Source organism: Cyanistes caeruleus, chromosome 1 (assembly GCF_971803275.1).
Source record: "Cyanistes caeruleus chromosome 1, bCyaCae1.hap1.1, whole genome shotgun sequence".
Classification (NCBI taxonomy): Eukaryota; Metazoa; Chordata; class Aves; order Passeriformes; family Paridae; genus Cyanistes; species Cyanistes caeruleus.
The window spans coordinates 131,575,496-131,588,280 of NC_141701.1; the positions used below are offsets into that span (position 1 = coordinate 131,575,496).

At 40.6% G+C, this 12,785-nt stretch overlaps 2 protein-coding genes across 2 annotated transcripts in view; one reads left to right on the forward strand and one right to left on the reverse strand.

Moving 5' to 3' along the window:
* The first annotated feature begins 139 nt into the window (after positions 1-139).
* Positions 140-2,771, forward strand: RPP38 (ribonuclease P/MRP subunit p38). Its single transcript, XM_086858856.1, has 3 exons — positions 140-179; positions 379-508; positions 1,722-2,771. Exon 3 carries the CDS (start codon positions 1,744-1,746, stop codon positions 2,590-2,592), a length of 849 nt encoding a protein of 282 aa, XP_086714982.1. The 5' UTR covers positions 140-179; positions 379-508; positions 1,722-1,743; the 3' UTR covers positions 2,593-2,771.
* A 206-nt stretch (positions 2,772-2,977) lies between these two features.
* NMT2 (N-myristoyltransferase 2) overlaps positions 2,978-12,785 on the reverse strand; it is a 36,382-nt gene continuing 26,574 nt past the window's right edge. The window contains exons 10-12 of the mRNA XM_086858847.1: positions 10,752-10,919; positions 7,276-7,413; positions 2,978-7,077 (exon numbers count right to left, since the gene is read on the reverse strand). Of these exons, the coding sequence (XP_086714973.1) occupies positions 7,057-7,077; positions 7,276-7,413; positions 10,752-10,919 (327 nt within the window). The 3' untranslated portion in view covers positions 2,978-7,056. The remainder of the gene's footprint in view (positions 7,078-7,275; positions 7,414-10,751; positions 10,920-12,785) is intronic.

The window sequence follows — 12,785 nt, forward strand, 5'->3', positions numbered from 1 at the left end:
CCGGAGCGGGGCCGGGGCCGGAGCGGGGCCCGGGGGCGGAGCGGGGCCCGGGGGCGGAGCGGGGCTCGGGGGCGGAGCAGGGCCAGGGGCGGGGCGGGGCTGGGCCGCGTCCCGCGGCGTGTTCCTGGAACGCGGGACGGCTGAGGTAGGGCCGGCATTGCTCCGGAGGGCGCTGAGCGGTGCGGCCTGGGCCCCGCGGTCGGGCAGGCGGAGGCCGCTCCGCTCCCGGGGCCGCAGAGCTCGGCGGGTGGGGGGCGGCGGCCCGGAATGCGGGGAGAGGGTGCTGCGGTCCCGGGGGAGCCTCCGCCACAGAGACCCGGCGGCGGGCGCGGTGCGTTGTTCTGGGGCCGTGCTTAACCCAGGTTTCCCTGTTGCCAGGAGCTGGAGGAGCCCAGGGAGCGCTCTGGAGTGGAAGCGGCTGCACACAGCTCCTGGCGGAGGTGGACGTGGGCCGCGTTGCCCCATCTCCCTTCCGGCGGAAGCGAGGGCGTCACGACGGCGGAGCGAGGTGGAGGAGCTCAGTGCTCGTTTTTTCACTCGTTGCTCTGTTCCCTTATTCCTGCACGCTTGTTTTACTCAGGAGCGCCCATTTTGAAAAGAAAAAATGTAATCTCTGAGCTGTGAACATGTTCCGTGTTTTTTTTTTTTCTCGTACATGTCGCTGATTTTGTTTGTCAAAGGTCATAGGAACATATCTAATTGAAAGCTTTTAAAAGCGATGACCCAGAGCTCATTTTTTTAAAGCAATCACAAACTTCTATTCTAACTCAGTCACATGTAAGAATTCTTGTGGTCATTTCCCTTTTTTTAGTTGTGTTCAGTTTTTATTGTTACCACTGAGATGGTAAGCAGAAGGGATTAGATAACTGCATGAATGACAGTTTCATAAAGGACTAATAGGTTAAGTTGCCACATCTGTATTCCTACATCCCAGATGCAACCATTCTGGGTGCTTGGGAGCTGAGGACCTCCCCAGTTTCCACTGTTAGAGGCTTGACCTGTCATCAGGCTTGACCTCATGTCTTCACTGCTATTCTGGACTTGATCAGTCAGAGCAAGGAAAATTACACTTTCTCAGCCCCTGTTCAGTTTTACTCATCCCTGAAGGCATTCTCCAGGTGACACAAAAGACCCCTCTGAACTTTTGGAGGCCTGTAGGGGATTGTCTTCCTTCTCTGAAAGCATAAATTACTAAAAACTGCAAGTTTCTGTCATACCTTCCAAATACAGAAAAACACAAAAGCATGGACTAAAGACTGAAAAGACACTTCTAAAACTCCTAAATAAATTCAGGAACTTGTTTCATGTTGTGATTCAGTTTTTGCTTTTCCTCCCATGTCAGAGGGGGCAGTGCAGCTGTGCAACAATGAAAATGGAGTGTCCTTCAACCTGTGATGCTGGGGATGGATTGTTGTTTGGTTTGGCTGTTTTTTTACATCTGTAAAATCTCCAGCTGCTTTTGTTCACCTTTAGAAGGGTCTGTTGTCACTGCTGTTGCCGTAACTCTAATGCCCAGCTTTTTAAATTCATTCTAAAAAAAGCAGCTCCACACCTGCCCTGTGGAAGATGTGTGAAGGATCGGTGCCAAGTGTAGGAGGTTGAGAGATGCCAGTATCACTGACATACGTTCCTCTTCTGCATTCTCAGAAGAAACTTCTGGTAACAACGTCCACAGCACACCATACAGTATTTGAACAAATGTCTTTCTCTCTCTTCCTTAGGGTGACACAGAACCACCTCAGGATGTCTGTAATTAAGCAAGGGACAGCAACACTTCGGAAAGCAAAAAAAACCACAGTAAAAACATGTCTAGATAACCCCTTTGTTTTCCAGTGGAAAACCATAGATGGAGAAGATATGCATTTTATACTAGAGACCTTAGAAGAAAGGATTAAACATATTGGACTTAAAAAGATTGAGAGTCCAAGAAAGAAAAAACGTTCCCTTACAAAAAAACAAACAGAAAGAAAGTGTGATGCTAGCACCAATCAACTCCCTAAAGAGGAAACAGAAAACCACCAACAAAAACCAGGATGGACTGATGTAAGTATCAGAAGACAGCTTGCTATTGGAGTTAATGAAGTTACAAAAGCATTGGAAAAAAATGAGCTGCTTCTCTTGCTGGTGTGCAAGTCTGCCAAACCTGCCATGATCACATCACACCTGATCGAGCTGAGCGCGAGCCGCGCCACGCCGGCAGGGCAGGTGCCACGGCTCAGCGAGACCATCGCGCCCCTTCTCGGCTTAACATCCGTTTTAGCACTCGGCTTCAAAAAGCAGTCTGACACATTCACTGAAGCAATAGCAGCAATAATTCCAAAGATACCAGCTTTGGAAGTGCCCTGGTTTCAGTACACAGCTGAAGAACCTATGTCTTATGTAGATTCAGATTCTTCAGAAAATCTGGAACCCGAACAGCTCACAGAGGTGCTGGGGGATAAGCTCACAAATCAGAAGCGGAAGCATACAGAAAGCAACTGGCCTGATCTTTCAAATGTAATTTTGCAGCCTTTGAAAATCAAGAAACTTGTCCCAAATCCCAGTAAGATAAAGAAACCACCTCGCAAAAAGAAAAAGGCTTTTTCAGTGTAACTGATTTTAGTTTGGTTCACTCCAGTAAACAGATTTTTTAAACGAAGGATGGAATACAGTTTAACTGAACAATTCTTTTAGGCTTTACAGTGTAAAGCCTAAATATACTGTGAATACACTGAACTTTATGTTACATTTGGCTGAGATACTTTCAGCTTTAATAAAGAATATTGCTCAGACTTGAGTGTTAGTGTTTACTGGGGGTAAGTATTTTCATTTGCAGCTGGAAATCGGAGTTAAAGCTTGTAATGAACATGCCGAAATAATTTTAAGACATAATTTATACTTCTTTGGAATTAATACAAAGCATTAAATGAACTTCATATTTTTACACAGATGAACATGCTTTAAGCAAAAGAGATTAAAGTATAATTACTCAAACAAATAAATACCAAAAGTGAAAGTTTATTTAAACAAAGGTCCATGCCAGTATAAGTCTTTTAAAGCTGGGTTCAAGTAAATAGCACAGGCAGACTTCCCTTTTGAACACTTATTATAGTTTGTTCTGCTGAACAACTTGTTTTGGTCACAAATATATGCAGACTTGGGTTCTACCTGATACCTGCTGCATGGTATGCTGAAGGAAAAGCTATTTCCAAATACCAAACCAAATTACTACTGCTGCAGTATTAAAAAAAAATACTTCCATATGCAAACTATTAACACATCCTGTGAGAAAATGTAAACCTAAACTCCATTAGATCTCTAAATGAAGTCTAAAATTATTTCCCAGAAAATTGATATAAACCATATACTTATGTAAAGTACATGAGAATTATAACTGCTACAAGACTGAAAACATATGAAACTATGAGTTTCCTTTAATTTTACTGGGGACTATGAACAATTTCCTAATGAAGGAGCTGGGTTGTAGGAAGAAAGGGAAATAGCACTGCAATTCAGGCAATCAGCAGCCTAGGAATTTACTTGTAGAAGAAAGCATAAAATAACAGTAACTTTCGTTGTTTCGTAAAAGGTAAAATTTACATGTATTTTTCAGAGATTTGTTAATCCAGGCTTCCACTGTCATCTCAGATCTCATCTGTGTTTTGAATTTATTTAGAAATTACTTTAGTTCATGATACCAACTATGAAGGCAGGCAGTAGCAATGAGCAGTGATCGTGTAGTCATGATGCTCCTCGAAGTTAAAGCATTTAATGCTACAATTCTGTCTGTGTCTGAGGGTGCAAGAAGAGGTGAGATTTCATTTCCTTGCTTCATAGTCCTTTATACATATCCTTTTTTCTGGTGTTCTGGGTGTATAAAACTGAAGGCATGCTGGCACTAGCGTATTTCATTCCCAGGCTGGCTAACCATAGCATGAGTTGTAAAATTCACACAGAGCATAAAGATTAGCTTTGGTAAAGAACATAAGCACAGCAATCATCATTCAAGCACTTCACTGCCTGCCCAGGTCTACAGGGATTTGAGTTCCCTCTGCAGATAGGAAGTTACTTTGGGAAAGAAGTAACAGATGTTTAAAAAGCCAGAGGAAAGGTGGTAGAGTAAGTTTTAGATTTGCCAATCCTTTGCAAACATCTATTAGGTTCTGAGGAGTCTTACCTTCATAGCAGGACTAATGCACACAGGTTCAACCTTGGAAACAAGAGAAGGGTCTCTCCTGACAGTGGCCCCACACAGATGTTCACCTTCTGTTTAGTACCTGCTTAGGAAGTCAAAGTGAGTTGCCCCAGTTTTCACCTCCATAGTAACTGTCTCATTATGTGGGTGCAGGCTAGGACACCTTCAAGATGCAAGTCCTCTTGATGCTGTGATACTTCAGCAAAACACTACAGGTGGAGAGCAATCAGCAAGGACAGAGGCCATGCTTAATACACACCACTGAACAGAACTCTCCCAAGAGCTGCCCCAACACTCAGGCTTAGATGCCTGCTTCCCTCATGCTCTGGGCTGATAAATTTTCTCTCTCAGCTACAGTACTGCACAGCTTCTACAAGAGCATGTCTCTGCCCTCCAGCCCCTCAGTGAACCTGCAGAGTGAGCCAGACAAGACAGAAGTCTATCCCTTGGATTCATATGCAAATGGCACTATTTTACTAGAAGAGAGCACAAGACTGGCCATGCTCCTTCCTTCATGTGCACTAACCTGAAGATTTTGGCAGAAGTCAGGCTGCAGGAAACCCACATTCAAGTCTGTCTTCTACCTGGACACACTTAGTCCCATCATGGCCATCATGGTTTTACAAGGACAATACCTGGGAGAATCTGCCTTCTGATTTCAGAGGAGAAATCATCTGCCTAACATTTCCTCCACTTGCATTTTTTTGAGGGGAGGGAAGGCAGAGAACATGAACATGTACTTCACCTGGGCTGTGATCACCTGGTCTGTCCCAGCAAGGAAGTATCTTAGCCACAAGGACAGAGCTATGCCCTGTTGTCCCACCTCAGGGGTGGTGCCCTGAGTGAAGACTGCTGAGGCTCTGTCTTTAAGAGCTGAAGCAGAACACACTGAGTTCCTTGGTGAACCTCATCCCAGAGCACTCCATGAAAATGTCCTGCCAAAGAGGCACCTTTTTGCCTTTTAGGAGTTAAGTCTTTGACAGGGTCAAGATTAAATCCCTGTTACCTCAGGTATCACTACCATCAATTACATTTTCAGGCACTTAATTCTGCTCAGGCCTCACAGAGTCCAAGCTGTCTCTGCACCACCTGTTTTCACTGCTGCTAACAGAGAGGTATCGAGAGTGGCCAGAGATGTAAAGCCCAACTGCACCATTAGATCTCCTCTGAAGTCCTTTTAAATTCATGAGGTCCCAAGCTGGTGCACAACCATGGGTCAAACAAACCACGTTCAGTCCCTTCCTTTTTTGAAGGAGGTCGAATGCTTTAATCAGCTATAATGCAGTAAGGGAAAGTATTTATCACTGTTCCTAGGGCAGAATCCTCTCACCACAATTCAACAAGAAAAAGAAACCAAACCACAAACCATTCACACAGTGGAAAAAGAGCGGGAAGAAAGAAAAACCCCACTGCTACAAGGTGGTGGGTAGGGCTAACAGTTATGAAGAACAGACAAATTTATCTTCATGTACAGAATTAAACTTTCAGCAAAATCTGCTGTCATAATTACAGGCATATTTAAAAGGAAAGTTAGACATTTGCATTTCATGAGATATTCAAGTCACATTCAAAAGATGCTCACAGCACAGAGGCTTCACTACCACGATTTGGCACTTTCAGCTAGAACAGTTTCTTAACACAGATTTTCTCAGTGCTCACGATTCTGCAGCATCCATGAGCTGAAAGAACTGCTATCATCTCTAGCTATGACGCTATGCTGGAATGCATAAAAAGTTCTTCAGAAGCCACTCCCGTTGCTGAGCATTCATGAGGGAATTAAAACAGCTCCACCCAACAACAAAGATCAGCCCTCCAACATTTCGGGAAGCGCAGTACAGACTTCCAAGGACTGAGGGCAGAGCATTTCTCTTCTGCTTACCAGCCCATATATAGCAAAACTTCTTGTTCCAAAGTCAGGATAAAAACACTACCAGGAACAATTTATGAATACATATTTACACAAGGTACTTTTCATTAGAATTACAGACTTCATAGGAAATCAAAGTAGACAAAGGAATATGTGCAATTTCGCAGAAGCGTCAAAAACATTCAAACTATAAATATCCTGATAGCACTACTAAAATTCTTAGTTTTACACACAGGCTGATGTTATTCTACTGAGGAAAAACTAAGGTATTGTGCCACAACTGTAAATTAAGTACAGTAATGTATTATCATTCTGGCAACAGATAACACCTGCACTGAACAGTGCGATACTGTTAAATCAATCCACTGATCTATTGAAGATCAAAGTACAAATCTGTATTTTTTATTGATTTGGCAGCGTTGCTTATGGAGAAACAAATGCACTAGTTAAACCAGTACATTGTCATACTGCTCCAGTTACAAAAACATCCAGGACTTTCACAGAGCTACAAACGCATCGTATTTTGTGATTTTCCCCCAAATTATGATATCCATGTTAAGTAAATAAGCAAAGATACTCCAGTTTGTATCCTTCATTCTGTTACATTGATATACATACATCACCACTTAATAAATAGAAATGCAGCAGTTCATCCACATAATAGCAAATATTTTTGTACCCTAATCCACCACTGAAGTTCAGTTTGTACAAAACAGTCTTTTCTACAGAGTGGAAAAAAATACCTTCTTCTCATCCAGGTGCAAGCTAAGCTTTGAAACTTAAATGAATGTGCTTTTTATTCTTTTCATGGACAATAGAAGAGTTTCATGGACTGTCTGATCTATCTGAAAATGCATAAATTTGGTCACATGTGGATGTCTTCATTGATCAGATTTAATGGACTATTTCAGTATCACTGACGTTGTGCTTTTACTCCTCTTGAACCATTTCAAGAGTTATGGAGATCAAATTAACTCAAACGATGACCTCAAGAGTTCTAGAAACATAAGCATTCTCATTGTAATACAAGACCAACCTAAAGGAAGAAGAAAAAGACAGTATTTTAGTTGAAGTATGGCAGTAAATCTAAACATCAATAGTCTTCTTCATCTCAATTATGGATCATAAACAGGGCCAATTACATTATTTTTAAAACTTCTTCCCATTTTTGGCCAGTGTAGATTAATGTACCATTATGTCTAATGGAATTCAGGAAATCATTTTTCTCCCTTACCTTTTCAGATTCCATGCCTGGACATCTCCAGTTGTACAAGTAATACTGCAAATTTCCATCTCCAATCCCAAACTTGAGTTTTTCCAGGAATGTTTTGTTTTCCATTAAGTCTAGCGCATTGAACACATCAAATCCTTTCTGACAACAGCAAAACATTTTTAAATTTTACTTTTGAAATTTTCAAATGTCACACAAATGATATTTTACTGAGTGGCATACAGTAGCCAAGAGACTTAGGTTAATTAAAAGGAAAAAATACAATGGTCTACAGCTCCTGGAGTCTTAACAGCACAAAGGGAGGGCACCAGCAGGACATGATACACTTTTAAGACAAAAAGTACAAAACAATAATGCTCAATTACTTAAGCAAGTAATGGTTAAGAGACATTTTTTACTCAGTAAAAAAAAAAAAAAAAGGTATTTTTTTCTTTTAAGTGAGCATCCCATGTTAGGAAAAAAGGGGTTTGAAGAAAAAGAGCACTTAAACTCTTCATCAGGACTCTTTAAAAGAAAGTTACAAAGCACAGACAGTGAGTTTAGTAAGGCTTCCTGCTACCTTATACAAAGATCATTCTGTGTGCAGATGACACCATGCTAAGTTAAATGTGCTGTGAAAAACAATCAGAAATAAGACAAATGAGGTGACAACAGCTGACATTTGGTATTGAAAGTAAATTTTGAAATATTCCAAGTTAGTAAGTAACAGTAGCAGCAATCTCAGCTGGCAGGAAGTGGGGAGAATACAGACACACTCTAGATTACAAGTACACTAAGCTGTGCAATATAACACTCAATATTCAAACAAAACTCTACAGATCTAGTTTTAATTCAGTATTTAAACATTAGCAGGTTAGTTTCAGGTTAGTATCTTCTGAGAGGTAGAAAAAGGTTTCTGTTTAAAGGTATTTTCTCCACAGCTCTGACAGACCACCAAAGCAGACTCAGAATGTGTGTTCCAGATCTAGAAAGTGTCACCTTCAACAATATGCAGGGTTTTAGAGGGATTATCCTGATGCAAAATTTCACTCTCTTGCCATGCAGAATAGAACCCAAGTTAATAACTCCAAATTTTGGGTTTTACTTTGAAGGTCGGGTGTTTTGTCTGGTAACTGCCAAACTAATTCTTCACTAATTTTATAGAGAGTGTGATATGAAGATAAAAATAAACAGTAGCTGACATGCAAACCCTAAAATCAATTCGCTGAGTTCAATTTGTACCTCCAAAATGCATGCTTTGGAGTTAAAGTGCAGAAAGGAGACTATGGTGGGCTGTCCCCAGACAGGAAACTAACACCCACACAGTCTTTGGTTTACTCCTCTCCCACACAACGGGGAGAAAATAGAAGGAAGGCAAGATGTCTTGTGAATCGAAATAATGGCAGTTTAATAGAGAAAGCAAAAGCTGAAGGCACAAGGGAAGCAAAAAGAATTCATTCACTACTTCCCACTGCCAGACATATGTCAAACCACTTCCTGGGATGATTGTTAGAGAAAATAAATGCTATCACCAGAAGCATCCTCCCTTCCTCCTGCTTTCCTTCAGCCTTTATTGTGGAGCAGAACATAGGGTGTGGAACATTCCTTTGGTCAGCTGGGGTCACCTGTCCTGACTACGTCCCCTCCCAACTTCTTGCCCACCCTCAACCTCCTCACTGCAGGGGAAAGAGAAAGCCTTGAGGCTTAGCAAGCACTGTTCAGTAACAACCAAAAACACTGGGGTGTTATCAGCCCTGCTTCAGTGACAAAGAGCAGCACCATATGGGCTGCTAGGAACAAAGTTAACTCCATCCCAGCCAGACTCAGTATGTTTGTAAACAAAAGGCTGTGAATAGGACTGCCTTTGTCATCTCTCTTCTGTTGCCTTACCTCTCCTCATGTAAAACACAACTGTCAGGTCTGCAACTATAATTAGGCATTTAACGATGCATTACAGGCCCAGCAGGTACTTAAGAAATCCACAGGTGTCTAAATCCCAGTATTGCAAGGGATATAGGATGATCCACTCAAAAGGAAAAGAGCTGCATGTCACATTGAGAGAGAAACGTGTGCAGGGGAAGGTGCAAAGCCTTGTGGTCAGACCACGGAACTGCCTCCTCACCCGTCCCACCCACGCCCTAGAGAACGGCCAGACACACAGCTCCCTGTGCCACACTTCTGACTGAGACCAAACTTCCTCCACCTTGACTTTTAATAATAATTACTAGTATTTTTAGCCACTCCTGAAAATTATAATAACTTCTCAAAGTCTGTCTCTGAACTTCCTTTTGGATCATTCTGGAGTCTGAGTAATGGTACTCTGTAACTATCCAGGAGTTTTCCCTGACAAATAGTTACTGAACTGCTTCTAGGTTAACAAGCCTCAGCAAGCAGCTCCTGTCACAGATGGCAGCTCAGCTGCAGTGCTGCATGAACATGGCTGGAACAGACAGGTTGAAGATTGTCTGGCTGCTTTCATGCAGCCTCAAGTCTGAACAGAAACAGCCCTTGCAGACCATCACTGGCTTCATCCAGAACCAACACAGAAATCCCTGTGGCACGTGCAGGCAGCTCTGAGCATGGCCTGCTGGAGCACTTCCCAGGTGCTGTAAGACCACCAGCTGTGCGGCAGCAACACCTCAGCGGGAAGGAGGAGCAGAAAACATGCCTGTGCTCTGCAGCCTGCTGGGAATCGTTGCAGGGCAGATGCTATGGACCAGATTAAGCCTCAGCAGTGCTTTGAACCACCCAGGACAAACAGGTCTCTGCAAATTCATTCAGAGTGCTGGTATGTACCATTGGTATTAGCACTGCAGTCCCATGAAACCCCAGTCACTAAGAGCTGAGCGATAGCTTTTCATTAGACAGTACTAAACTCTCAAAATTCTTCTCTTTAAGAACTTAATTTATAGTCTTTTCCCTTCCATTCAACCAAACATCTATCAGTATAATTCCTAATTATACTAATCCTAATCCTACTACTAATAATAATGATTCCTAATAATACCTAAGAGTATGCTTAAAAGTTATGCCATGATATCATCTCCAGAGCTTTACATGCAGCAATGATAAAATGATAAAGCTCACATAAATAACTTTCTACATTTTTTTAGGAATAAAACATAATTTTAAAAAGCAAAATATATTTGACAGTGCTTATTTATTTATCTCCAAGGGAAATTATTTTACTGATACTTTTCATTCTTCTGATACTTAGTGATTATGGTCATCAGTGTGCTCTTGGGTTTTCCACAGTTCAAGCTATTGCAAATACTTTATGAATTTGTCATTCCCCAGCATCACTCAGAGTAAAAAGGAAAAACAAACATACTGCTTTATATTTTGATATATATATTGCACATGTCTCATCAACTGCACTCTGTGCTGTAAACAGTAAAGCTGACTGCACTGGTATGGATAAATTACTCAGTTCTTACCTTGCCACTACTCCTAAGAATATTTTTGTGAATGAAGCAGAAAAAACCCAATCCACAACTTACCAATTTAGCTATAATGAGTGCATCATTCATTAAGTCCAACAGGGGAGTCTCTGTATGAATATTGTAAAAGGAATAGGCAGCTTTGAGGCTTTTATGAACAGGATGATGCATCACTGTTGAAGGTAATGTGTAGAAACTGAGGAAGTCTGTTAAAATACCATTTGAACCCTACAAAAAAAAACAAACAAAGAAGTCCATTAGTAAGTAATCAGTTACTGGTTAGGCTAATGTGACAGTTCTACAGAAAGTACTAAATGCAGTAAGGTTTGTGCACTGTAAGTACTATGGTATAACAGCTAGTTTTAGATATGATTTGAAGAAACAAACATTTAGATTTTTCAAGTCTATTATACCACTAACATTTTGACAAACAATTGTGAAAGCAGTGGTTTGCTACAGGCAAAGCAAACATAGCACACTACCAGTAAAGATATTGAAGTTCTCTGACTGAACTAATTTTTAATAAAGTATTCTTAAAATACTAGAGATATTTTAAAAATCTGATGACAGTCACATCAGAATAATTTTCTCGTATTTCTAAAAATAGAGAAAAAAACATACTGTGCTGGTATACAAAGCATATTTAAATATTAATCAACAAGCACAACTTATTTGTTGGACAACAGTGCTGAATCACATGGAAATTCTAATAAAACCAGTAGTCATCAAAAAAGGTGTTTATACAGAAATCTAAAGTATATGACTTAAAACTTCCACATCTAAGGAAGTCTGACCATCTTCAAGAGTGCGGATTAGTAGGAAATAGAAAATAATTACTACATGGGTTATGAAATAATTATTACATGGGTAATGACTAACATTCTGAGCACAGAAAAATCCCCAGAGTATCTCCAAGAAAATAAGGCAAAGGAGACACACAAAAACTTCTTGCTTGTTTGCTTTATTTTTGAATGACTAATAACCACTAATTAAGAGTTCAATGAAGAACCTCACATGGCTCTTTAAATTAACAGTACTTTGACAGTAAAAAGTAAAACAGTTCAACGTACCACATGCAAAAAAGCTTTTGTCTTAGAGTAGGTACACATTCTGTAGTAGAGTAATACTAAGTACAAGGAACAGTAAAGTTATTGAGTTACTCACTAAATTCACTAAGAATGATGAAAATACTAACTCATAAATTACACAGAGTATTTTGTAGATTCTCCAGGTGACACAGGTCTTAAAAAGATTTTAAGCACTAATTTTGTATAGTAAAAAACTAGTGCAAGAGACAGCATAAAACAAGTAAGTGAAGACTGTGCAGTTTAGTAAATATGGCACTGATAATGTCACATTCATGCTGATCCTGGTGCTTGTGAACTCTCCTGTAGGCATCAACTCACAAAGCAAGCCAAAAACAGACTCAGGGAGCAGGGAAGAGAGCAGGGAGAAGAGGGAGTGGAGAAAGAAAGTAGAACTATAAATTAGACCATGGAAAAGTCCAATGAGCACTAGATCCACTACAAAGTAAGCAGAAAACTAAGCTTGGACAATAAAAACTGATGGGCAGGACCACTCATCTCCATCAGCTCTAGGTTTCCTAATTCAGCTGAGGCTCCTGCACAACTTTGGGTTACAGCATGGGAACACTGAGCTTCACAACCTAGGGCTTCTGTGAGAAGGTTTAGGGATGTTAGTGCTGATCACTTTTAAATAACATTATCACTTTAAGCAAAGTAATACCTGTCTAAGCATGCTGTCTACAACTGATTTTGTATGGACTCAAAGGGAAGGCTTATCTTTCCACTAGCTTTAGTGCCCCTATTTCAAACATGTCTGGGAGATTTCCAATCCAAATGCTAATCTATTCCTGCACTCCTTATTTCGAGAGAAGCATTATGACCACTGCTTTGGAGGGTGGGCATAGTAGATGCATGTATATATGTGTATATATATGTGTATATATATATATATATATATATATATATATATGCAAATTCATACACATATATACACTGGAAAAATACACTTTACTGAAGAAAATCATCAAGAAACATAATTCTCCCAACAGGTGCCTCTAAAATTAGGTTT

Coding starts and splice junctions, on each gene's coding strand:
- RPP38 (XM_086858856.1), top strand. CDS start 1,744: ATGTCTGTAATTAAGCAAGGGACAGCAACACTTCGGAAAGCAAAAAAA.